General features: G+C 36.1%; 1 protein-coding gene across 2 annotated transcripts; it reads left to right on the top strand.

Moving 5' to 3' along the window:
* The first annotated feature begins 35 nt into the window (after positions 1–35).
* Positions 36–27,652, top strand: FEZ2 (fasciculation and elongation protein zeta 2). Of its 2 annotated transcripts, XM_086745396.1 has the most exons (9): positions 36–325; positions 1,956–2,064; positions 5,227–5,343; positions 6,683–6,827; positions 9,418–9,686; positions 12,788–12,868; positions 17,785–17,860; positions 20,062–20,127; positions 26,543–27,652. In XM_086745396.1, the coding sequence occupies exons 1-9, from the start codon at positions 93–95 to the stop codon at positions 26,557–26,559; spliced, it is 1,113 nt and encodes a 370-aa protein (XP_086601522.1). In that variant the 5' UTR covers positions 36–92; the 3' UTR covers positions 26,560–27,652. The 2 variants fall into 2 exon arrangements, with proteins under 2 accessions (XP_086601522.1, XP_086601523.1); XM_086745397.1 differs by lacking the exon at positions 12,788–12,868.

Below are 27,652 nucleotides of genomic sequence, written 5' to 3'. Positions count from 1 at the left end.
CCGCCCGCCCCGAGCTGCGGGAGGCGCCGGGAGCGCGCACGGCCGGGAGCTGCGGGCGCGCAGCCCGGCGTCTCCAGCCGTGGTTGGCGGTGATGGCGGCGGCGGCCTCGCAGCGAGACCCGGGGGATTGGCAAGACTTCTCGGGCTTCCAGCCGTCCGCGGGGAGCGGGCCCGAGGCTGCCCGCGACAAAGGCGGCTGGGGCGGTGGGGATTTGGGGGCGAAGTTATCCCTCTGCTTTGAGCCCCCGCAGGCCCGGGTTGGTGGCGGCGAGAGCCGGGTTCCGCTGCGGCCCCTGACGGAGCAGAGCGCCCTGCAGGACGATGAGTGAGTGTCGGCCCGGGGGGGCGGAGGGGGAGGCAGGGAGACGGGCCGGCGCCGGCGGCGGGGGGAAGGCGTGGGACGGCCGGGCCGGGGGCGCAGGGCAGGGCGCGGAGCCGAGGGACTGCCTGTCTCGCTAGCCCGGCTCTGCCCCGTGTAGCGCTGCCCCTGGGCCTTCTGGCCCGGGCCTTCCTCCCGCCGAGTCCCAGCAGGGCCTATGGGCTGCGGGAGCGGAGGCCTCTCGCCGCCCGCGGGGCTGCAGCCGGCAGCCGCCGGGCCGGGGGCGGGTGTTCCGGCCGCGGAGCGACGTCGGCCGTGCGGGTTTTATTCCCCTACCCGCGGGGAAGTGCGTGTGTGTGTGGGTATCCCGGTGGCGCTTACCTGCGGGGTGGGGAAAAGTAGCTGTTCGGAATTGCAGGGTGACTGAGGGTGGTATTTGTTTAGGCTCTTCCAGAATGCCCGGTGTTTCAGTGTTTGAAATTAAACGTGGAAAAGTATGGAAAGCAGATGGAGAACAAGATGTCAGCTGTAACTGCGATAATTGTTTTTTTCCCCTGAGCAATAGAGCCTTTCTGATCTATGCTGCTTTCCTGTTTTTAACATTATTTTGCAAGTATTTATACCTGTTATTTTACAGTAAATTTCAGGCAGTGGTTTTTCTTTTACTTTGAGGTAACTAAATTGCATGACTCATTCTAAGAGAAGAAAAAAACAACTGTTAGCAAAAGACTAGGTCTCTGTGGTATAAACAGTGAGGTAAGTTCAGACAACCAAGATCACGTTGGGCAGTGGTGAGGCTCTGTCTGCCCCTCTGTGTCTGGCTCGGCCATTCCTCTGACCTTCTCTGAGCCTAGCTAGGCAACCACTCCAAACATGCACCCACACCGTAGTGCTTAGAGGCAGGGTTTGTTAGCCGACTTGAGGCAGCGACCTACTGACAGGGCTGCTCTGTTTCAAAATCTGAACTGGTGTACCAGAATAGGGCTGCATATGCAAGCCCCCAGTACAGCCAGAGAGGTTATATGCTGCAGACAAGGTTTAGGTCAACTGTAGACAAGAGTGGTGGGCAGAGCTCAGCAAGAGTACTTCCACATAAAACTAAGTCCTTGCAAAATGTTGGTATAATTTGTGCATGTTCATTATTCTCTGATAAATGGAAAGAAAGAAAAAAAAGATTTTACTCAGATTTGCTACTTAGCTTCTGCTAATTCCTGATTTTGATGTGCAAAAGGCAAGGAGAACAGCAACAATACTAGGAATGCAATTTTTGGCTGAGCTCAACTGTCATAAAAGGAGGACTCATCCACCCCCAAAAAAGATTTTGAGTATGGTTGTATCATTAGTATACAAGGCTCTCTCTCATTAGTATATAAGGCTCTCTCTTCATTGCATTCACAGCATTGTATGCTGTGCATACATTGTTGGTTTAAAAGGGAAATAAACTACATTTAGCAAAAAACATTTTCTCTTAGCTTCAAAGCATAATAAAAATATTGTCAGTAACTTGTAGATGAATATTTAAGGAGGAAAAAATAGTTGTTGATAGAAATATATTATCATTACAAGTAGGTTTACTCCTGATCAGTTGCTGCTTGTTTTCAGGTCTGCATTTTTGTTCCTTTATTCCTCTCTCCAGGATTTGGAATGCCTTGACTGATAATTATGGTAACGTAATGCCAGTTGACTGGAAATCTTCCCACACCAGAGCTTTGCACTTGCCAACACTGAATCTTTCAGAAAAACGGGTAAGTTTTGATCAGCAGAAATAGCTTCTTTGGATCTTTCATACTCAGCAGGAAAATAAAACAATTTGCATTTGTGTGAAAGTGTTGTTATTAAATGGCTTAAAATATTTTAAGTGCTTGGCACTGTACATGAAAGGTTTTTAAAATTCAAACAATCATTGATGTATGTTTGCGTCCCCTTGGATTGGAATAATTCAGGATTGGTTTTAGATGGATGTTCATTAGAGCCAGAGCATGATAGCAAAAAAAAAAAAAAAGTAAAATGAGAACGTTTCACACAAAATCTTGTCTGTTGCTTGTTAGATACTATTCTGAGTAAGGAAGGAAAAGAGGCCAGTGTACTCTGATTTGGTAAATCCAGTGTGGACTTTTTTTTAAGGTCATCGCATTCTGCAGTCACGTGGAGACTAAAGTAGCTTCTTTTACAGGAAAGGTGACCCAGGAGACACTGAAGTACAAGAGTTTGTTTTGTTTTTTCTTATTTAACAAGTTTAATAGTTGTCTGGGGAGGGAGCAGAGTGAGAGAATGAAGAGCTTCAGAGAGGTTTATAGAGAGGGTTGTCCTCTGATCTTCTTAAAAGTGGATTAAAATGCTTCAGGAAGAAAAGCTAGGAAGAGTTCCTGTCTCCCAGGTCTTCTGAGGAAATGAGTGGCTTATCTTTTAAACACAGAGAAGTTGAGTTATGTTGTAGAAATAACTCTGTGTGTAACCTGAGAATAGGGTAGTGCTTTGACTTCTGCCATCCATTACATAATCCACAACTACTTTTTACTGTAACAGGAGCAAAGATTTCTCTGCTGAAGAGGATACTTTGGAGTTCAGTAGGGGAAGATGGCAATTTGGAACTCACTTTCTCAATTTCATTCTGATGTTTTTCCTTTGAGTTTGATTTGTGTTTATTCTAATTCTTATTAGAGTATTTATTCAGGTTTTCTAAGGGGTTTTGAAGTAATTAAATCCTTAAAGTAAAAGAAACTTACAGCCCCCCATGCTCTGATCTTTTCGTGTGAAAAATAGACTGGAAGACTGATGGATTTCTTGATAAGGAACTAGGTACAATATGAAAAAACGTTTCGTATAGTTCTTGTAAGTTCTTTGCAGGAGGTTGCAAAGGAACCACATTAAAAATGTAAAGTGGTGTTGCTGGATTAGAAAGAATCTTAGATATTGCTGCCAGTAGAGAGAAAATCAGTTTATGGATTAAACATATCTCAATTTTTTTCAGCTTTCACTCTGCCTGACATGCCTTTTGATGTGTAAAGCCCATCTGTTTGGGAGTGTTTGACATACTTTTTTTCTACTTCTCTCTGTTACAGCAGTATTTCTGGATATGTGACAGCACATATGGACCAGCTAGTGGCTTGTTTTAACTTTCTTAAAATGAATACTAACAGTTAAGCAACCCTTCCTTGATGCATTTGAAACTAATAATATGCTGTTAAACTTGTGCTTAAAGTACTTCTCTTCCTGTTTTAGTAGGAAAAAAAATGTAAGGTGAATGAGGCTGATTCATCTAATCTTTTTTGCTTCACATCACTGATCTGTGAACACTTTTATAGAGCTCTGATGGGGAAAGTAGTAGTTGGGTGGAAGCATTGCACAGTGGTACAAGGAACAGGATTGCGCAATTGCTTGTTTATTGTGTTTTTGTTAGGCTACTTTTAAACAGATCGTTCGCTGATAGGAGTGTGAGGACAAAGACAGGCATGGAGTTGTGGCTAAGTGGAAGGCCAGGTGGTCCTTTTGGCATCAGCTGTAGCTTGGGCTGTCTTAGTGGTTTATTAGCCTAAATCATCAGAATATATTCTCATAGTCTCTCAAAACATTGTTTCTGGATGTGTCAGGAGGGGAAGCTGACCTCCTTTTAGGCAACTCTTATCCTTGCTTACTGTCCTGTAGTTTTTATAATCAAAACTGAGTCAAAACTGAGGTGTATCTGTGCAGTAGGTGAACAGATACTCTTAGTGGAGCCGTGTCCCTGCATGGTTATCAGAATTCAGATTCTGGAAAAAAGTGAGCATTTGACTTCGTTCTGATGGCTGAAGAAATACAAATTGCATGTTTTCCCCTGTAGACTAGCTATCTGGGGATGTCAGTAGCATCTTCAAAATGAATCTGAAAACTGTTGAGGTTTCTGGAGACACTGGGAAAACTGGAGGAAATGGCAACAAAAACTGAGAACTGATACAGTGATACCAAGAACTTTATACAGGTAGTCATAAATGCTTGTAAATTAGCCCAAAGATCAGTTAAAGCAATTGAGCTCAAAATGTCAACGGTTGCAACTTTTGGGGGCTGGGGAGCTTTTGTAGGTTGGTTTGGCCAGAATCTAGTAATAGACAAAATGCAGAAAAAGCAAACAACTTAGGAAGTAAACTAGAATATATGACTGTGTGAGAGTAAAACATACGTGCCCGATTAAGGAGGGGACTTAAATCTTTTATTTTATGGTATGTACATCTTTGGTTTTGAAGGATGAGTGGAATTTGATGGTATATGTGTGGGAACAGTTACTTCTGTTTCTTTTTGAAAAGACTCTGAGATATTCAATAATATGGTTTTTTAAATAATTGGGGTGATAATCATGTTCTGTTCTTAAAAACAACCTTTTTTTTGTCTTTTATTATGTGAAAAAGTAGACCTATAAAAGCATGTAAAATAACGGGTTTGTGTAGTGTTAGGGACTGTAGATAGGTTTTCACCCTACACTGACAAATGCCTATCTTGATTTAAGATTTAAATACCTACATTGGATTGACTGCCTTCTGTGCAGATATCTGCATGTTGTTGTATATGTGGTCTTTATTTGCTGAGGGTATTTAGACTTTAAAGTCTGACAGCTATTTTAACTTTCCCCAGTTACAGTTTTGATTTCAGTTGTTAAGGTACTTAAGTTTCCAGGTGTTTGACAGAAAGAATCATCGATTCCATTATTATGGGCAAGGAGTCTGTTTCATTCTTAAAATTCAATATTAGTTCCCTTTTGTTTTTATATATGTACATGGTTGGAGATGTCCCTGCTTCTTTCAGGGGAGTTGGACTAGATGACCTTTGAAGGTCCCTTCCAACCCTAACCATTCCATGATTCCATGTATTTATTAGATATATATACACTCACACACAACTGTGTATATATAAGTACATATTTTCATGCTTTCTAGGTAAATGATAACTTGAACCTTGACCTGTCAGATGACGAGGAGCTGAGAGAACAGTTGGATATGCATTCTATCATTGTTTCCTGCATCAATGATGAACCACTTTTCACAGCAGAGCAGGTAAAGTGTTCAGCAAAGACAGTGTTATTGGTGTAGTATTTTCTTTTACTCTGTAATTATTTTTTGTTCTTCCTTGCTATTCATCATAGCTAAGCTTCTTGATTGTTCTTCATTTAGGGTCTTAATAATGTGTGAGATATTACCATGTCATTCAGATTTGAAAAGTATTCCAGTGCTTCAGGTGAGGTTGATAGTCCAGAGTCTCTGAAATCTTTATACATTTCTTACTATTAATTAGTCAGAAATATTACTAAATTCAATATGTGTGTTAAGAAGCAAAAATATTTTCAGAATGTTGGTAATATTGTAGAGTTTGTAGTTTTCCAGCATGACTGTACAGCTATATCTTCACATGGCTTTGTGGTTAGTGACAATTCTTTGCAGTTTTTGCCTAATGTGAGAGCAGATCAAGGTTCTGGTACTAAGCTTTCAAATTACTTTGTGTCTAAAGGCTTCTGTTCCAAATCGATGGATTTACTTAAGTTATCTTGAAAATGTCTCTTCTGAGTAAGGTTAATGATTGTCCATTGAGACCCTGCTTTAGTAAGCAAGCAGAAGAATGTATTTTCTTTTCGCTTAAGAGGTTCTCTATGAACTCTGATGAACATGGTTATGAAAAGTACGAGAGACAGGAGTGCTTGAACTGGCTCAGCTCTTTTTTGCTGAGATCCACCAGTGGATGTGTTATTTATTCAGCTGTTCAGTTGTTAATTTAGCCTGCAGAATTATGGTCATTTCTATACTGAAAATAAGCTCTCTATGCATAGGATTTTTGTTCTCATATCGTCACCCTGATATTTGGCTCAAGTCTTACGCCCAGGGATGTAAATCAGCTTTAGGTTATTCAGAGATTCAGAGGTTTTTTTTTGGGGGGGGGGGGCGGTTTGCCTTTTTCTTTTTTTTTTCTTTTTCCTTAGAAAAGTGTAGTGGAAGGGCGAATGGGGAGGTAATTGTTTTTTGTTGTTTTGTTTTGCTTTGCTTTCCTTCTACTGAATACTTAGGAAAGGTATTTCAGCTCACTCTTTAGTTCACTTTTCTTAAGCAGAACCATTTGTACCCTCGTATAGAAGTAACTGTAGTTTCAACACACTGCTTTTTATGAGATTACCAATTTACCTTGAAAAGGTAAAGGCTTATTCTCAGAGAGCAAGGATGGGGAGGAAATGTCAATATGATTTTGTTGATTCTCTTCCATCCAGTCTTGGTATTAGTTTGATCCAACAGCATCTTCCCTAATTGAAAGTAAAAAAAAACCTAGGCTCTCAACAGCTTTACTTCAAATTGCAGGCTGTTTCTCTTTGTGTTGGAGGTTTTTCATAAGGGTTTTCATTTTTTGAAGGTGATTGAAGAAATAGAGGAAATGATGCAAGAATCACCTGATCCAGAAGATGATGAAACGCCCACCCAGTCAGATCGGCTCTCCATACTTTCCCAGGAAATTCAGACACTCAAGAGATCCAGTACGAACAACAGCTATGAAGAGAGTAAGTGATATTTATGTAGTATTTTGCTCTTAAGCTTATTGAAAGTAGTTTAAAGGGTAAGTTTTCTGAGTGTTTCCTTTATAGCAAGTCCTTTTTATGAAATATCTACTTTCAAAATGCCCTGCAAGAATAAGCTAGATTTATAACATAAATAGAAGACTCAGCTTTCATAACTTAGAATAAAAATAAAACTAGAATTTCAAATTAAAGCAAATATGCTGAAGCTTGATTCACTGGAATGAGGTCCCTTCATAGGTAAAGTGATAAGTCGATAATTTGTATTAAACTTTATTAAAAGGGAGACACTCTCTTGAGGCCAGTACACTGTGTTTAAGATTAGCTAAAGCTCTTGAAAGCTATTAAGTAAATAAAGAAAATGGTGTTTCTTTGGTACTGTTTCAGTCATTCCAACATATCTTGATATACGGTAACACAAAAGTAAGGCGACTGTTGCTTTTTTTTCCTCTGTAAGAACCTTGCATATTTTCCTCTCCTTCCCTTCCATAGTTTAAAGTTAAAAAAAAACCCTTTGTATCATCTTCTACTCAAATGAATTCATCTGTTCTTCCTATACAAAAGGAAAGGAGAAATTACATATGTAGTTTAATTGTAGTAGGTTGAATTGCACGTGAGAGAAACCTGTGATTAATTAGGTTCATGATGGAAATTTGTTTCATCTATTAATTCTAGAAAGTGATAGAAACACAAAGAGTATTTGCTAGATAATCATTCTACTTTAGTCCTTCTTACAAAGTTTGGTGCTTTCTTTCCTGTAGTCTGGGTCAGCAATAAAAATTCTGTAGAAGATTCAGAAAGCTGTCTCACCTTTTGTGACATGACTTACAGTTTCTGCTACACTTCAGATTTATGGAGAAATCCCATTTTCATGGTTGGACTCTTGGCTGTCTCAACACATACATTTCAGGAATGTGAAAGCAGGGCTTCCTGCTTTTCTGACAGTTCCATATGTCCTTAGATTTGGAGCTAATCTGGTATTTCATATCATATTTCTTGTTCTTTGCCTCAGGAGTTGATCTTGTCTGTTGCATATTTATGGTTTAAAGGTCGGCCTTGACCAAACAATGCCTTGAGTTACTTTGGCAGACAATTTAACTTTGCTTCACCAGTTTCTCAGAATCTGCTTTCATGTTTTTCAGATCACTGTTTTATGAAAAGCTCTTGCTACCTTTTTTTTTGTGTGTGTGCAAAGCTGCTTCAGAATTAGTCTGCATCTCTTTGAAATTGTGGCAGTTTTCCTAGAAACTCTCTGCCCTTGTAAGACAAATCAGAGGTGTTAAGAATTGGCAGCAGGAAGTCAAAGCTTGTATTTACTTTTTATTGGGTAGGAAAAGACATGTATTAAGACAGTCCAAAAATAAAACCAATTACAGCTCTGGTTATACAGTTGAGTCCTTTGCCCTGCATGTCTACAGTTTAATCCAGGTAGTCTTCTGCATTTGAATTACTCTGTCTTCACTCACCTGTGTCAGCTTAGGAGCTCCTATGTAGCGCTCTGTAGGCTTTTTTATCATTTGTAGCCTTATTTGTGTTTTTCAACACTTGTCTGTAGGCACTTTCCTTTATAACAGTTTTTTTTAGACTTGACATTTACTGGACCAATTCAACGTAGCCAAATAATTATGAACATCTATGCAGTGTCCTTAAACAGACTGTACACTTCAGAGTAACCAGGAGTATCTGTTTCTCAGATGCCAATGAAAATAATTGTCTTTGACACAGCAACTGCTGGGATTTACTGGCTGCCTCATAACTTTCTTCTTGGTCATAATTTCGGTCTCTGTAATACGTGACCCAATAGTACCTTTAAAATGCAAACCTAGAGACTTGTTCTTGTTTCCAAACTGAGTTTTTACAGGCTTCTGATTTAGCTTTGACCAGTTCGGTCTCATGCTTTTTCAAAATTATTGATGCTTATTTTTGACTGAAATGAGCCTATCAGCTAATTTTGATCTATGTCTTTGTTTCAGGTAATACAAGGCCATGCTTTTGACTGTAGTGTCCAGACAAAGAAAACTTGGAGGATTTTGTTGTTTTTTCTACTAAATGCATCTAAAAATATTATCAAAAATCTTGGAGGAAGCTTTTATTAATATGCATGCATATCTTAGCAATATCCCCAAGAAGCTTTTCTCACTCATAGAGTATAGTTTCTGTATTACTGTAGGTGAAAAATCCAAGGATGCCAGAAATGCCAAAGTGTTGATTATTGTGTCAGAAAATATGGAGACCTTTTATTCTGAACAGTGAGTGTAGGTGGAAGGTAATAGTTAACAGAGGTGTCAGCATTAGAATTTTCGCGCTTACTTCAGTTTCTTTAACTACAGCACGCTCTTCATATTTGCACAGTATCTCAGGTTTCTCAGAAAAAGAAGAAAAGAAAGTTTAACCATCTTCTTGCTGCTAATCTAGTTGCCTCTGTGATTCCTTTAGGAATATTGTTTTGTTCTATGTAGTTTTAGAATTGAATTTTTTGTTTTGAAAAATTTCAGAGTACTTTTTTCTTGTGATTCCCGCAAGTATTCTCATGCTTAACATTTTGACAGATTACTTTTTTATGAACTATTTATAGGAATAAAAAGATTGTCTGTTGCTGAGTTAAATGAACTGCTGGAAGAAGTTGAGACTGCTATTAAGGATTATTCTGAGGAACTGGTACAGCAGTTGGCTCTACGAGATGAGTTGGAATTTGAAAAGGAAGTGAAAAACAGCTTCATTTCTGTCCTCATCGAAGTACAAAACAAACAGAGAGAACACAAAGAAACGGTAAAGAAGAAAAAGAAGCTGAAAAATGGTAGTCCTCAGAATGGCAAACAAGAAAGAGGTCATATGCCTGGAACAGTAAGAAAATTTTTGTAACTATTTATACATTCAAAATATTTTTTTGTTTTTCTCTATGGGAAGTAGTAGTCCGAGATTATATCGAGATACCTGGTACACCTGCTTCCATGCCTTCATTCACAGACAAGGATTAGGCTCTTTGTATTGACATTATTGAGTACCTCAAGGGTACTCAGGAAAAGCCTACAGGAAAGATAGGGAGAGACTGTTCGGTAGCGCCTGTTGTGACAGGACTAGGGGTGACGGTTTTAAAATAGAGGGAGGTAGATTTAGATTAGATATTAGGAAAAAATTTTTTACACTGAGGGTGGTAAAACACTGGAACAGGTTGCTCAGAGAGGTGGTGGATGCCCGATCTCTGGAAACATTCAAGGCCAGGCTGGATGAGGATCTGAGCAACCTGATCTGGTTGGAGATGTCCCTGCTCCTTGCAGAGGGGTTGGACTAGATGACCTTTGAAGGTCCCTTCCAACCCAAACCGTTCTATGATTCTGTTGTTATTTTTTTCACAAGATCATATAAGATTTTACTCATACTCAGAAAAAATGTTTTATTTTTTGCAAATTAGCCTGCAATCAGCATACCTTTCCTTCAAAAAATACTGTCTTTGGATGTACTGCTGTGTGTTCTGTTGTCAGTAGGCAAACTCATTTATCTTCTTGCTTTCAGTATGTAAATTTTGGTATGTGTACCACTGTTAGTCTTGCAGGAAATTCAGTATTGTCGTTGGCGTAGTTGTAGAGATACTTACTGATCATGTTGGTTTTTAGGTAAGAAAAAAGTAGAAGTCTTACCTTGAATCTCTTGAAACCTGTGGCAGAGTTACTATGTCCAGTGAGAGACAGGGGTGAGGCCAAAGTGTACTGCAGGTGTACAGGGGGGAGATAATTTGGTTTATTCTTTGCAGAACGTAGCAACAAAGGGAAAATTGTATTTCAAACAGAGTTTGAATAATTAGAGGCAAAGAATGAAAGAAATTAGGTTATTATCTTGTCAATGCAATTTTTTTCTTTCTTATCTGTCTAGTATAATTATAAATTACTTAAGTGGGATATTGACATTAGAATTTCTTAGCATCTCTTACAGTATGCGGAAAATGGGGTTACTGTATTGTAGATCTCCGCTAAGTCCCGGAAAGAATGCTTCAGGTTTTGGGGTTTGTTTTTCAAGCATAAGTAATAAACATTTGTAATGAAACATTAATTCTTCAAAATCTGCTTCTATACTTAGAAGAAATGGAGTTCTGATCTTGTCCGTCTAATGAAAAGTGTCAAGGTACATAACTAAGTTTTAATGGAACTCTAAGAAAGTATTTATCTGGAAAACAATACAAAATTGTCATCCCTTTGCAAGAGCACAATTGAAAGTTCAAATATACTCCTTTTTGGTTCTCAGTCATAGAAAAAAAAAAGTGATATTCTAACTAGAAAGGAAAAGAATTCTTTGGTTTTCAAACTTGAGTGATTCATAAGCTATTCTGTTTAGTTTCAAGTTACAGACTTGAATGATGCTTTCAAGTGTAACTGTATGTGGTCCTAATATAAGACATTTTTATATTTGGTTGCTTCAAGATACAGATGGGTCAGGTTGCTTTCCAAGAGGAATTGAACAAACTAGCTCCCAAGTAAGACTGTAGGCTGCATATGTGTGATTCCTTTGGAAATACCTTTCACTCTCACCAAGTACAGATTTGAGAGCCTTCTCCCAGAAAGAGGTGCAAGCTTCCTTCCTTCAACACTACTTTTTCTTTTTTTTTTTTTAAGAAGCGCAGAGAATGAGCCTACAGATAGTATGTTCAAGTAACTTCATGAAGAGTGAGTCCGTTAATAAATAATATATAAAACAATATTTTTATAAACTAAAACTATAAAGAAGTCTAATTTAAATACAAAACTGGGAAGCAGGGTTGATTTTTCATACTCTAAGAAAATCAGTTTTCCTGTAGATACTGTAGATTGAATTTTAATAAATAGAGGTTTTAATCTTTTGTCCTTGATACAGTCTTTGGGTAAATCACTTTATTAGACTTCTAAAACTTTTACTTCTCTCACAAGGGCAAACTGGGGAGTAATTAAAAACAGTCAGGGCTTGAAGATACCAGTTCCTTTAAGCAGGATATCTTAAAAGAGTTAAGATGGCTTTGGCAACACCTGTGTCTACTGACCTCATTGTGCTTTAGAAAGCAAGTGAATACTGTATTCCAGCACATTTTATTCTGCCTCCCATAAATAAATGCGTTCAGATAAGCATGCTGAGGTGTGTGCATCATACAGCCCTGTGTCACCAACTTTACAGTTTCTTTTTATGTTCTTGTCAGTTGTAGATTTTTATATCTCAATTAAACATGAAAATTGTTGTTTTTTTTTTTACTTGTTTTTTTTTTCTAGAAAACAAAAAGGATTACAAAGTTCAAGGAAAAAAAAATGTACTTGGATTATATATTAGTTTTTCTTTACTTGGATTCCATGATTCCATGTAATGGAGCTTGAAATTAACACAAGTGCGTTATTAAGTAATTGTGTATATTTTATCATAATACAGAAAAGTGGACAATACTAGTTGTTGCTTCAGTTGTGGAGAAGGAAGAATGAAAACATAAAATGTTTTAAAGAAGTAGAGCTGAAAATTACTACCTCTGAACAGTGTTTCTAGTAGGTGCTTAAAATTGGAAAAATTTCTCTCAGCAGTGTCTCTAAAACTATGATCTTCAAACAAACATAAGTTTTAAGGGAGATTGTATTGTAAACTAAGCTTTCAAAAATACTATTTTCTGCATTTGTATTGTAAACTAAGCTTTCAAAAATACTATTTTCTGCATTTCCAAATGAAACAGCCTTAAAAGGTGAGTCTCAATTGTTTGGTCTGCAGTGTGAAGATTTTATTTTATTAAATTTTGATGTGGATATACTGCTTAACTGCCATTATAAGGTTTGCCTTTTAATTATAAAAATTTAAGTAGGTGAATGAAAAAATAGAAATGTGCTGAAATAGAGCTTGTCTTTGTTGTTCGTCTTTTGTAGTCTTGATAAATGCTAATTAATAGTCTTCTGAACTTTTCTCTGTCCCTTTTTTTCTTTCTGCTATGTTTTCACCGCTTTTAGCGCTTCAGCATGGAAGGGATCTCAAATGTCATACAGAATGGCTTCCGCCACACGTTTGGAAACTCGGGTGGAGAGAAACAGGTGCTGGGCTATCTTCTCTCTTTTCCTCATTCTTTGCCTGCACTTTTGGTAGGACCTGAGATCTTGAAAATTGACAGTAGTTGAAGATGAATACCAAGACAGGAGAAAATAGGACAAAAATATTGGAATCTGTACTCTTTCCCTACCTCAGGACTCTGATCAGCCTACAGTCTGTTTCTCTCCTCAACAGCTTGAGACAGTCAGGATTTGATATCCTGACACACTGAAATAAAAACCCTTATTTCTTACCCCAGACTAGAAGTCTATTTTGGCTTAACACATGCTTCAAATACATTGCATGCCTGTAAAAATCTAATATCCAATTGAGGAATACGTGTCAGGTTAGACATAACTTTTCAACCTTCAGCATTAAGGACTTGGGTAATATCTGCAACTGAAGAAAAAAAAAAAAGGTTTATTTTCTTTTTTCTTCAGTTGTTCAGGGCTGATACATCCAAAACCAGAGTAGCATCTGGAAAATGCATGGACTCTATTGTATGTCTTTTTGCCTTTGAAAACTGCATGATGTTAAAAGTAGCTGAATGCGTGCAATGTGGATTACTGATACAAAATATGTAAGCCAACTAAGGCAAGTTTGTGTCTTTTAATTGACTATTGAAATGTTGAAATATGCAGCACAGAGACCCAGCTTCGTTATCACTGTAGATGTTACATATACCTAAGTAGCAAGATTCTAATGCTTTATTTCAAAGTAATACTTAGGTTTTTGTTTCATAACTGTAGTATGTATTTTTTTAAATGCATTCTGTATTTTGGTAAAGTGTTAATGCTTATGCTATTGCTTAGGTTCTTTTCACGCATTACAAAATACTGATATTTCACATGATTTAACACATACCCACCCACTATAGTTTATGCAGTTGTGTCAGAGGAGTGCGTTAGATTTTTAATTTTTAAAAGTTTTTTTCCCTTAGTGAGAAGTCCATTGAAGCAGTAAACTGTCTGATTATTATTGGCCATGGCAATAAACTAACTCGTGTTTAATTGTGTTATTAATAATGTTACATTAAGCCATGGCTGATTAGTCTTTTGTCTGGAAGATAAGTGGAGTACCCTGCAGAGGGGTTCAGGAGGTGAAACAACTCCTCTCAAGTCATTCCTGAATCATGAGGTTAGAAATCATTTACCCTCTTTCTCAAGCAAGGTATATGTATGAGAGTTCATAAATAAGTAGATCCAGATATTTGTCTCCAGCTTTGGGGATCTTGAACATGTGCATAGAGCTTACCTAACAGTTTTTATCATTCTATGTGATCTCAATACTGGTAAAGTAATAGTTGCGCTGTTTTTTGTTTTGTTTTTCTTTTTTTCTTTGCTATATTTACTGTTTAATAATAAATTACAGCTGTTTACCTGCATTTTTAGCTATTTTAAATATGTATTTTCATAAAATGAACACAATTAGCTATGCTAGCCCCTCTTACTTTTAGTTATGACTTCTTTTATATACATGTGTCTACTCAGATACACGTTTTCTTCTTTGACTGCCTCCTAACTTTCTAGACATAAGTAGCATAATCATATATTAACAGTAGTACTGATTGGATAACTTTTCCAGTAATTTTTGAGTTAGTTTACTAATGTTATCCTTCATGTTGATCATACTCTTCCCCTGTTTTATCTTGTTAGCAGGGTTATGGGTGGTTTTTTTTTTTTTCCCCTTCCTGTATCCTGAAGCAAATCATGGAAATAACAAGGACTTAAAATTAAAAATAGAGCAGAAAGGGAAGATACCAGCTCTTTTCTGATTTCGTCCTGGAAATCCATTTTTTCTATGGCATTTGTGTTTTCTTTGGGGCTGGTTTGGTTTTTGTTATGTTACCAATCCCTGGCCCTGCTTTTAAAATACTAGTGTCATCCTCTCATTGTAGCAACTTGCAAAGTAAAAAAATTATCAGATGCTCAGTTGCTTAGTGCTGCTCTCAGAATATTCATTTGAGTGTTTTTTCAGGGTGTGTTGTCATTATAAACTCGCATTCAGGTGTTTTCTGCTAGCAGGGAAGAGTTGGTTAGCAATCTGGAGTTGTGATCAAAAAATTAAAAAATGCAACGACAGACAATTTTTCATGTACCTTAGAAGGCAGAAGTTCATACATGTAAAGTTACAACATAAAGTTTATGACAAGTTTGTACAGTTGTTTCAAAACTCTTTTCGATCTTTAATTTTAATGGTATTTACCACCTTTATTATTTTCTGGGTAGTATTACTCTGATAGTGAATACTTTCCTTTCTAAAATCTTTGTCCTTTTTTGTGTTTGTATTTGACACATAAGTGAAAATGACTTGGAGTTTTTCAGCATTTAAAGAGAAACTGCCAGTGGAAACTCCTTGTTCCCATCTAATAATGCAGTTGGAAAAAAACAGCACCAGCTGCATAAAAGCCATTGAAATATTGGTAGCTCTTTCTGTGGTCATATTTCCACATATTTGAAGAAAATTCAAGACAGTAGTCTTCATTTTGATTTTTAAGCATATCAAACACTTTTTATGGATGATTACAAATTGCAGTGAAATTGCTGCTTGTCATACTGTCAAATTTGCTTCGAAAGTTCAGAGGCCACAGTAGACTTAACACTTGGTCATGTCAGTAATCTACACTTCAGTAATTTTGTTCTTCGTACTTTTCATAGTATGCTGTCCTTCACAGAGAAATTCAGGGAATGAGTATTTATTGTGCTATTTTAGACACTTATTATTACAGCGGCAAAGTATTGATGAGAAAAACAAGGTGATATCTGGAAACTAAGAAAGAAATTACTTAGGTTTTTTTTTAATTATTACTATTGGAGAGGAAAATTGGAGGGTGAAGTTTACAGGAAAAGGAAAATAGATAATATTAGTATTTGGTCTAGAGAAAAAAGTCCTAGTAATTTATTGTCTAGGTAAAGCGTAGAATGCCACTTGGTTCTGAAGGCCTGAGATATCATTTCTGAGTTAGTAGATCTTTCATTCATCTCTGATATTTGCTGATTAAACAGCCTTACATCTAGCTATTTATTCTAGTAATTTTAGTAAGAGTGCAGTTCTTTAATAGTACCTGTTGTTATGTCTACTGGAAAAGAAACGGAAAATTGACTGTTTTCTAAGAAGCATTGCATGCTTTCCTCTGCTGTGCTAAGTAGATGTGAGAAAATGCAAAAGGAAAAGGGAGGAAGAAAAGCACCCTGTGTTTGCTTAAGGTCTTGGTGAGGCAACAGTACATCTTGCACAAAGGTTCCCTTAAGTAACACTGAACTGAGTCTGCTTGGCTTTTAGGCAGAGGATATGGTTGACCATGAGGTGCATGAATCCTGCTCTAAACATGGCAGCGGTTATAGCTGCTTTTGGCAACAGTAAATCTCTGTCTGCAAAGTGAACCTCTTCACCAAATTGAGTTATACTTGACTCTGGCTGAAGTACTTCTACTAGGAGAAAAGGAGACTTGTACATAACATGTTTTCTGGTTGTTACATGGAGAGCCACGTATCTCTCAAGTTGAATGAGGGATAGAGGGTTGCTGTGCCTACTGCCTTGTAGCTGTTAACCTAGAATAAACTTCCTGTTAAATTCTCAAAAATTGAATTGAGAGAGATTTTAGGGAGCTTTTTCATTAAGGAAAATTCCAGCTATTTCTGTACTTTTGAAATGCTGACCTCTTTAAGAAGAATATGCATTCATAAAGGCTGCAAAGTAAGATGTCACCTAAATGCATGTAATAAAAGAGCAACAGGTTTGCTTCAAGAATTTGCACTGCAGGTATGAAAATCCTGAAAGACTTAAGAAATTTTTTTTTAAAGCAGACAAGAGTGAAAGATTTCAGTAAAGAGTAAATAAAACAAAAATGGAGTTGGTTTGTAACATTCTGTTAGCACGCTTGCCTATTAAAACTGAGAATTTAAATCAAAATCCAAATGGTGGGGTCTTACGTTTAATTAGACTTGCTTTGTTGTTTTTTGGTTGGAAGTGTATAGGATCGGAATGTGCGTGCTGTCCGTTTTCATTTTCACCTGACTTATGAGGCAGCCTGATTTTCTTTGCACAGAGGACTATAGATCACCTTCAGAGCTGGGACTGGGCAGTGCTCTTTGATCTGTCAAAATCCTTGGAATATTTCACATTCTCAGTAAGAGTTAACCAGTCACTGAGAAAATCCCAGGACTGTTTTCAGGCTGTTCAAACAGAGCATAGGCAGAGTTTGAAGAGCCTATATCCCCACAGCATGTATCAGTTGTGCTCTGGAACCCTTTAAAAAGCTGGCCGTTACCAGTTTCCAAAGTTATTTGAAGGCAACATCAATATTTACCTGTAAAGATTTTTTTTTTTTTTTTAATGTATTTCCTGGAAAGAAAGAATTACTTCATGATTTTGGATACAACTGGTGACACTCGTGATATTTATAAGTTTGGTTTGTTTTGTTTTTTTTTTAAAAAAAGCAAGTTTGAAAATTGTGCATTTGCATTTTTAGTGTTGTTTGAGGGAGAGTGGTGGGAAGGTTGTTCTTCCAGCTTGTATTTGATTGTGAAAAGTATTTTAAATACATTAAGGACTTCTGATTGACTTCTGGAGAGAGAAGAGGAAAGATTTTACTGTTGGTGTGCATAGGCTATGAAGAAGAAACCTAACAGAAAAACTTTTTACTGTGAACAGCTCCAATTTTAAAAATACTTTTTGTGTGTGTTTAGGTGCATGACTTGTAAAGTGATCACATAATTTGGGGAAAAAAAAAAAGTTGCCTTCTGTGATAAAAGCTTTGGGATAGAAAAGGTAGTATCTTAATGTCTTGTGAAATACAATCTTTTGAAAAACTTTTATTTGTGGCTAGCAATTTCAATTGCTACAATTTTTGCAAAATAAAATGCAAGCAACATAAATTACATTAAAGGACTATCAAGTAACTCTGTTTTTCATTTGACAGTATTTAACAACCGTCATTCCTTATGAGAAGAAAAATGGACCCCCATCTGTTGAAGATCTTCAAACATTAACCAAAAGTGAGCATATTAAGTTCCTCCACTGATCTTTTCCTCTTTGTATTTCCAACTTTGGTTGCTCAGAACCAACGACTCGGCACAGTTATCTCTTCCCCCTTACCCTGTGGCGTGTATGTGAAGTTGCATGATTTTTAACCATGCAGTTTTGCCAGTTTTTACTTGTTTTCTGAGCCTTCACGGTATGTTTGTTTACTAGCTGTTCACTGAAATCCTGAAGGCTAGAAACTTGCATATATCAGAAGGTAAATATTCTCACATTATTTCCACAGGTGGGACTTATGGAAAATACTGCATGTCATTTATTTCCTTTATTGAGGTTATTGTAATGAATAATTGGAATGGATGTTGGGACAGTTACCAATAGCTGTATAATGATTGCCCGTGATTGAATTTAAAATAACCTACTTCTCTCTGGGTTATTTTGTTAATAAATTTTAATAATTAGGAAGTATAAACCAAACAGAGTTTTAGCAGTGCTTTCAATTCACCTTTCTTCACATCTGTTTAGGGCAGATCCTCAAAATTGTTTATAAGTTCGAAGTCCTCTGGGTTTTTTTGTTCTATTTTTTTTGGTTCTAATTTGCATTAAAAATAAGATTGTATTTTTAAAAAAATGTTTAAGATGGTTAAATACAGCAGAGTATCTATGGGAGTCAATGGCATCTGCTTCATTTGGGGTTTATAGGAACAGTTTAAAAATAGATGGTAGAGTGCATCAGTGTACTTCATCAGATTTCAGTGCAGGGATTTGGATCTAACTGTGTCTTAAGGTGCTTTCCAGGAGCACAGGTCTGTGATTCCACAGGTGGCTGAGGAATGGTAAAAGGCTCATTGGTTGTTTCTTGGAAAGGGAAAATAAATATTGTACAAATTCTGGAGTAAATTAAATGTTTAAGTAGGAATTAAATCCCCTTTATTTTTCTGCAGTGGGCACCATTAGCTGGTAATTCGTACTTATTCTGTGCCTGATGGATTTTTCCATTTTATATTTACCCCTGCAGAGAAATTTTATTCTCTTGCCGTATTTAAATTTCATTTGAAAATACTCTCAAAAATTCAATATTAAGCGGAGAGAGGTTAAAGCCTCCTGAAAACGTTTTGTGTTGTTTGACAGTTTATTTAACAAAATCTATTGTACAAATGCACTGTAAAGGGTACTAAGAGTGTTGCCTTCTGTGGGCTGTTTGGAACTTGATCCTGTGACTCAGTTACAGATTTCTGACTCACTCTGTGCTGTTGTTAAGGCAGACAGTAAAGCAGGTGTGTGGGGCTGTTTGGTTTTTCTTTCAAAGCTGTGTATTATTCTGTAGTTATAACCACTAATGCCTTACTTCAACATAAAAATTGAAATAAAACACTTGTTATATTTCAAGTTCAGAGTCTCATATGAGGAATTTGGAGTTTACTAAATACTACTATTCAGTATAAGTCTGTACTTTTGATTCTTTCAGTGTGTTCAGCACTTAATAAAGGATTGCCATTGTTTTTGTTTATGGAGTAATAGACAAGCTTAACCTGTGGAGTTCAGCTAGTCCAAATGTTTTTCCTTCTTCAGAAATATGCAGAGATGGACAACTTTGACTTGATATAAGTCACAAAAATGGTATTTTGATATTATTCTAAGTTAATGCCAAATTCAGTCATGTAGTCAAGATTTTTCTAAGCTACAGCTGCTAATGTTCACTATTTCAGGGGGAAAAAAAACACCAACATTTTCGTCAGATCATTCACAGCACTGTTTCTTCAGAAAAGTGTCGTCATTCCATGATTCATGATGAAGATCAAGAAAATAAATTAAGTAATGGAGCATACTTTTTTTTTAACCTAAGATTTCCAAACCTCCAGTAGCTGTTAGCACACTTTACTTTTGGATGTGCTGACTTTCTTTTGGAGACTTTTTTTTATAGGGAAGAGGTGCTTTTTTGTTGTTCTTGTTACAACTGATGACACTTTACTATAATAGTTAACCACGTAAAATGGGTCTCTTACATCCATCTACTGTAGAGTTCAGTGAGAATTACATAAATGAGGGGTGGAGATATGATGTGTCTCATTGTAGTTTCTCATATTCCAGTTAAGAGTTTTCTTACTACTCTGGTAGTAATATCCCTGTGAGTAGTTGAAACAGCTTCATGGTATTTCTTTTGAGAGTATGGTCTTTAATTTTTGACTAAATATCCGATCTTTTTTTCATACTTTAGTCCTGCATGCCATGAAGGAGGATAGCGAGAAAGTGCCAAGCTTGTTAACAGACTATATTTTAAAGGGTGAGTATGTTTCTTAGCAAGTTTTTTTTTTTTTTTTTTTTTTAAATTCTAAATTAACTTAATGTACATACCGGGTGTGTTTGAAAAGGGTAGTCCTACAGCATTCGTGAATTCTGTTGCCCTTTTATCAAACACAGCTTTCGTTTATATTCTGTTCTATTTTCTCCAAGGTCTCTGAGCATATAGTTCCTAAAAAAAACCCCCATGTTTATTTTGTTTGTGTTAGTATAATATAGCAAAGTGTGTGGTGTGTATTCAAATAGCTGAAGGACATCAGCAGGAGCAGAGCAGTCTGGCTTAAAGTTAAATGGGTGTAGGGAAAAATTTGTGTTCTTCGGGTTTTTCAGAATCAGAAGTCAAACTGCCTGTGGTAGTAATGCATTTACTAGATGAAGTGCTTATAGCTTCATTTTAAGTGTTACCTTGTGATTAATTGTACAAAATATTTATTTTACATTTACTTGTTATACCTTATTCACATTTTATTTAAAAGGTTTGTGTATGAGTCATTTATTTTCTGGTCTTATACATTGATTGTATTAGTAGAATGTCAGATATTGAAAATCACTGTTTGCTTTAGTTTTAAGTTGTTCCAGGTAGTTTCCAGGTTGTTAAATTGCTTTTAAATGTTTTTCTTCTAACTTAATTTTTTGCCTAGATCTTACTAATGCTTATGTTCTTACTTAATTCTTAGCATATAAATACCATCTTCTTTAGTGATTAAAGTTTAGCATATGCATCAAACTCCCAAGATCTGAAGAAACACGTGTGCAAAAGGATGATGGACGCCTTTGTACTTGCCATGCAAATGTATATTATGTTCTGCTTCATATTCATATGCTGCAAAATTTTTTTTCTCTTTTGGTATCATGCTTTCCAAGGCTCACTATTTTTTCAAATACGATCATTTGACTTAACTCCCTCCATATGATTTTTAAAGGTTTTTGTATTTCTTAAACAGACTTCTGATCTCTCTCATCTCACAGAGATTTGAAAGTACTTTCAGGTAAAAGTTGTGGATGAAATTTAGTGTACTGTTGCTTCAGAAAATCTGAAAAGAGAGCCATGTAGTATTCTAGAACCTCTGACAGGCTTCCTGTTGGAAGAGGCTCATTTTGAAGTTTTGTTGTGTAGGGTTGTGGAACTACCACATACGCTAAGAGTGCAGAGATCTTTTTAGTTGATTCCTTTGATTTGTCCATTGTTTACTTACCCTTTCTGAAAATCCTTTTTAAGTTAGCCAGATGTATTTGCTTATGAGCTGAGAGCTCAATATCAAGGTTTTTTTAATGGTGATGGCACTAAACTTCAGATTTTTGAAACAGAATCTTTGACTTAAGAGGTTGAGCTGTTGTCAGTAATTAAAGCTGTTTGCTTTTCATCATGATACATCTGGTCATTACAGTGTCTGCTCTTATTTTTAGACTTAGCTATCCAGAAAAGCTTTCAAATTACTAGGATACTGAGATGAAAATGGCTGCCTAGGGAAACAGAGAAAACTTCTGCATATAAAGCTTACAAAAGTAGATTAGCTGAACATATGACGAGATGATCTACAAAACTTGATGCTGAGGTTCCCTCCTACCTCTGCTTCTACTCATGACTTTAAAATCACCAGGGATGTTCTTAGATGGACGATTACAAAACCATCATAACTCACATTAAATGTGTGGGATCAAACAGGTCTTCAAGTACAGGCACTGTTGTCTCTAAATTGTAAAACACGAATGATGGGAAGAGTAATCACTCTCACATCACTCATACTGAAAGGACAAGGTGATTTCCCCTCAGCTACTTACAAAACAGATCTAAGGCTTTCTCACTCTTCTGTGGCTCCCTTTGTGCAATGGCAAGCAGTAGTACAAGCTAGTGAGCAGCGAATTTTACTCTTCCTTTCAATGTAGCCTTAACTAAGCTTTGTATTGCTGTGTTTAGATAATGTTAAATATTTATAGCTTGACTGGGAGCACAACATTGTAATGTAGATTTATCCTGTGGAACAGGCAGTCTTCCAATTATTTCTCAAGTTGTAATCTGTTTATCTGACACCAAAACTTCTGACCTGAAGCCTCGTACATGACACAAAATACTCCCAGCCACCTGTCTGAAAGTTGTTTCTAAAGCTTGTTAAAGGGAGATTAAATTATTATAACCAATCACTTGAAGCAACTTTCGGCTCAGCTTTTTTACTTGAAATTCCAACCTACTCCCTGAATTTCAAAATAAAAGGCGAGTCTGCTCTCTTCACTGTAAAGATCAAAAATGGTGAGAATTATTATGAGGATTTAGGTGTTTGAATTTATTTTCCAAAAGAAACAGGACAGTAACAAGTTCTGGACCCAGTAATAATAATCTGTATGGTATAGTGATAACTATTCATTTTACATTTGTTTACTCTATGATCCAGCTATTGTCTTACACTGAATAAATTCCATTTCCTTTTATTAAGCTTTAATCAAGAAATGAAATTTAAAAATGTGTGAATTATATTACCAAAGATACTTAGTTCTGTTACAAATCTGTTAACTTCTTGTTCCTTTGAGGATCACTTTTTCTAATCTTATAATAAAAAAGCAGGCAGTAAATCATATGTTATAATAGGATATCTGTAGCTTTATGGGAAATCCATTTAGTATGGCATTTATCAGCACAGGTAGAACCTCCTTTCTAGCTCTATATTCCATTTTACACAACAAATAAAAAAGAAATAATCTTACAAGTCCTTAACAATTTTTTTTAAAGCATCACTCTCTTTTTATTCTATGGTATTTTAAAAATTCGACCATGTGAAGTTTAAGTGAGTGTTACGGCTGTCCACAGAATTAGTAATAAACTTCCCAGGTACTGTTGGTTACTGTTGAAAAGTTGCTTATATTGTTTAGAATCAAGAGCTGAATAAAATATCAGGAAAAAAGGATTCTAGCAATTACCATGGTATTGTGGGCATAATGTAATGGGACAAATAAAAGAAGAATGCAAGGGTTAATGGAACCATAAGATTTAGCAGTAAGTGTTGATTTAACAAGAAGTGTTGCCAAATTCACTGGTGTTCTGATAAAAACAAAAAGACAGTGAAATAAGTTTATATTTCTTCTGAAGTTTGTGGTGTTTTGTAGTGTACCATGTTGAGTAGCTTTAACTGAATGCTGGACTAATTCTGAAATTTGTGAAAGAATGAAACATCAGACCCCCTCCATATGTGTTGTCTTAATACTTGATGTCTTCATTTAAGAACGATTGGGTAAATTTGTTTTAGTAGGGCAGTTTGACCAAGAGCTAGAGCATGAGACTAGAACTTGAAGGAGACCAGATCTGCAGTTGACCTTCTGCAACCAGATCTGCAGTTGACCTTCTATGTTACCATGGATCATTCTTGCGCTTTTTTTTCATAACCAGCTAATACATGTGAAACACTAGAAGCAGAAATCCTCAGAACATAGAAAGCGCAAATGCGGCATAATAAAGAAGTGAAAAAGGCCAGTGCCACTTAATGCATTTCATGTTAGGAAAAAAGAAAACTTCATATGCATTTCTGAATAGGATTACTAGTTTTAAATTATTTCTGATGCTTGCTTTTTTTTAAGCATCTTCTTTTCCCAATTTCTACTGCCCCCTTGTGTCCTCCAAACTTAAAAATGTTATCGTTTTGTCCTCATCCTTAAGTCTCTCTTTCCAGTGATCAGTTAGCTCTGTCCTCAGTCTGTTCCATAGGGAGTACCTCCTCAGAGGTAAGTATCCCAAAGCCAGACTATGTACATATTCCATGTGGAGTCTTGTACAGTGCAGTAATTACCTTCTCTTGTTCATGTTACTCTTGATGCAACCTAAATTATTTTAAGGGGGAGATTTTTCCTTTTGTGGGCTTTTGTTCCTTTTTACTTTTCAGTGAACATTTTCATCTGGAAGTTAGTAATAATGAAAAGAGCTTAGTGATTTGCTTTGCAAGTATATCTTCATCCACTGACATATGATTCATGTTATATTTTAGAGACATAGAATGAAAATAGATGGCAATATGAAATTGTTAAGCATTTGCAATTGTTCTTACATTTTTTCTGAATATACTATTTAAAATATATTAATATTATTATATTTTATCAGTAGGGTTCATAAAGTAGAAACTGAGATTTGGAAGAGGGTGGAGGAGTGCATTTCCTGACAGGGAAAGATATACCAAATCAAAACTGTGAAACTCTTGATCTTAGAAAGCATATAGTTGGACTGAAGCCAGCAGCTTAGTGAGCTCACTGTATTTAAATGCTGTTTGTATTCATCTTTCTACTGATCTTTTTTGATGGTTTATCAAACAAAATGTGCTTTGAAAACATTGTGTTTGTATAGGTCTTTTAGTGGAAACAAGCAAGTAAGCAAGCAAGCTTCTTAAGCAAAAGTTAAGCTGTAAAGCAGGGAGCACAGATGGACGTATTTTTATCTTATCTTGTAGTTGCATTGGTTTTAGGTGTCACAACAAGAATAGGTACTGTATCCTTAGATGAAAGTGTGTTTGTATTGACTATACACATTTAACTTTTTTTTTTAATAGGAGCTTTCAGTCTTCCTTCTTGCGTGTTTAATGTCATCACTTTCTGCATTAAGATTGATTTGCCAAGTACAATAATGCAACAAGTAGTTACTTCTGTAATCCTTGAAGGGTGCAAGTTTAGGCTGTTTTCTGAAGAAAATGCCTCTGTGCAGTTGTGCTCCCCGTCCCTTTAGCCTCACAAATAATTACCAATTTTGACTCCACATGACAGAAAGAAGGGTTGCAGGAATAACTGCATTTCATAAATACTGTAGGGAACTGCATCTGGGTTGAAGAAGGACTGAAACCACTGTTTCTGTTGAGCTAAAGGCTGTTCACTTTCAAATGCCAACATCCAGTTGGCCAGATAGCTTTTATGTGTTCATGTACTGGTGAATGCCCTTACAGTAGCTCCTCTCCGTTTTGGGGGCCTGAGGACAAAGGAACAATATAGGGAGGACCTGCTGGAATGGAATTCATAGCAAATTTGAAGTGGAAGCTGAGGAAGGCATGGTGGGAGGAGAAATTACCTAGTCTTATTGTTACGGGGCAAGGAGAAATATCTGAGGAAATCTACTGGAAGCAAATGTTCCTTAATATAGCTACTTATGGAACAAATCAATGAGATATATGAAATGTTAGCCTCTAGATATGCACAGAATCAAAATATTAGGGATAAGTTGTAGTTGTCTGGTATCACATCTAGACACATTATTTCAAGATTACTAGTTTTTACTTTGAGGTTTTTACAAAATCTGAAGATTTAATTTTATGTACTGGGGTAATTTTTGAATATAACATACTACCAGTATGATATACAAACTGAATAAATCATTCTCTGTACCCTGCAAGATAAATTGTTTTTATTCCTTAATTTGAGAATACATGTAAGTGTAAATTACTGTGACATTCTTAAAACATAACTATTCTATATAACTATATATATAAGTATGTATTTATAGCTGAAATAAATGCCTTTGAAATCAGATATGTCCTTTCAGTAAACTGTTCTAAGATGTATTTATTGCTAAGCTTTGTGTTCTTTTCCAGTTGTCCTTAAACAGTAGTTGTGACATAAAAATACAGTGCTAAAAGTAATGTACTATACACTACTACAGAGTAAAATGCATTAAATATGTCTAGTATAATTTTCTTTTAGGCTTTTTTCTGAATGTAGATGTCACAATAGCAGAATCATTTTCCATCTTTCAGCTTACTTTACTATTTCATATCTGATCTTTCAAGCTTCTAGTAAAGGTTTAAAAAAATCCATTTTTTTGTTTTAGTAAAGCAAGAATTTGTGCCTTGTTATATTTTTTAATTATGCAAGTATTTCAGATTTAAAAACATTTATTTTCTTGCCTTTTAAGGTTTTATTTGTTACACCTGACTTCTTTATTTGCTTTTGTGTTGTGCTAGCATTGGTTTGAAAGCTGGATTGTTCGGAGGTTTGTGTCTTACATGTGAAACAGGAATGAGAAACATGTGAAGGACATGTCTTATCTTCCCACTGTGTGATTCAAGTACACGCACTAGAATTAGAAGTCAGAAACTCAGGTTGTCAATGCATATTTAAAAAATGTAACTGCATGTATCACCTTTTATTTAATGTTCTGGTTTCTATTAGAACACCTCAAAAACCACACTGTTTAAGACATGACCTTTATTTAACTCATTTCTGGGTAATACTAGTTAAAGATAGTGGATTGTGTCACTTATTATCTTTTGAGAAGAGGATGGTATCTTAATTACCAGCTTCAATTGATTTCTAGATTTCACAGTGTTACTGATAGGATAGAATTCAACATTTAAGTATTGTAGTATACACAATACACTTTTATACAGACTAACTTCACTGGTGTTTATCAAGATATATCTGTGGTTCTTTTGCAGTTCTGTGTCCTACGTGAAGAGGGCTGCCTTTCAAAATTAGCCATGTTCCTCCTTGTGATGAGAAGCTTTCTGTGGATATAGCTCAGTATTTTTTCATTTGGCACTATACCTAAACCAGTATGCATTTACCTCCTCTATATGTGCGTGGATTTTCTGATCCTACAGTAAGTCTTCTCGGCATGACAACTCATCCATTTTAACTTAATAGTGCAATGAACTGGAGCAGGGAACAAACATTGTACAGTTTTACTCACATTGTTCTGGCTTTTTAAAGTCTATTTTTACATTGTATAGCATGTAGTAAATCCTCCTGCGCATTTTGTTGTTGAAAGGAGAAGTAAACTTTGAATAGTGTAAATAAAATAAGCCTAGTTTTAAGGAATCCATGTTTAAAGTCATCCTTAGTTCCTATAGCAAAGATCCAGAAAGGATCATAATCAGGCTTGGACTAAAAGCTTCAAGTGAATTCTCCGGGAAGCACTCCAGAACAGTATTGGTGCAACTCGGCATTCAACACTTACTTCAAAGCAGTAACTTTGAACTATACAACAATATTGTTCATACAATGAACAAATCCAGATTCTTTGATGGTTTGGCATAAGTAATTGGTGTGTTACCTATCCTTGTTATCTAACACAAACATTCAAGTAATATGCTATTTCGTATTTGTTTTAATTTTAATTATTAATGTTCATGTGGCTTAGATATTCTCCCATACTGCTGCTATAATTTTACTGTTTTTAATGTGTTTGATCTTAATGAAAATGCTTCAATATATAAACATTTTAAAAGGCTGTTTCTTTTTAAAAATACATGTACAGTTTGAAAAACTTGCACCTGAGTTCCAAGTTAGTATTATATTGAAATGTTGACTGTAGTGTATCTCTAAATTTTACTACAAATCTCTCCTGTAAATTGTATGGACTGTCTCCTCTGTGATGATATATCTGCATTCAAACAGATGAGAATGTATTTTTAAAATGCTGTAAAAGAAACATACTCCATAATCTCAACATTAAATACTTGTCACAAATAATTTTGCCAGTCTTAAGGATTAGATTGAAATATAAGGAATACTAATAAAAATAAAGGAACTGTTTGTAGGTTGAA

The sequence above is a fragment of the Chlamydotis macqueenii genome, chromosome 3 (assembly GCF_036417535.1).
Source record: "Chlamydotis macqueenii isolate bChlMac1 chromosome 3, bChlMac1.mat, whole genome shotgun sequence".
Lineage (NCBI taxonomy): Eukaryota > Metazoa > Chordata > Aves > Otidiformes > Otididae > Chlamydotis > Chlamydotis macqueenii.
The sequence above is the reverse complement of the archived record's forward strand: the minus strand, read 5'-3'. Positions and strand labels throughout refer to the sequence as shown.

Bases quoted from the DNA above. Each gene is read 5' to 3' on its own strand.
- FEZ2 (XM_086745396.1), top strand. From the start codon at position 93: ATGGCGGCGGCGGCCTCGCAGCGAGACCCGGGGGATTGGCAAGACTTC. The intron at 2,065-5,226 runs GTAAGTTTTGAT...CATGCTTTCTAG, and splicing joins TGAATCTTTCAGAAAAACGG to GTAAATGATAACTTGAACCT. The intron at 5,344-6,682 runs GTAAAGTGTTCA...CATTTTTTGAAG, and splicing joins CACTTTTCACAGCAGAGCAG to GTGATTGAAGAAATAGAGGA.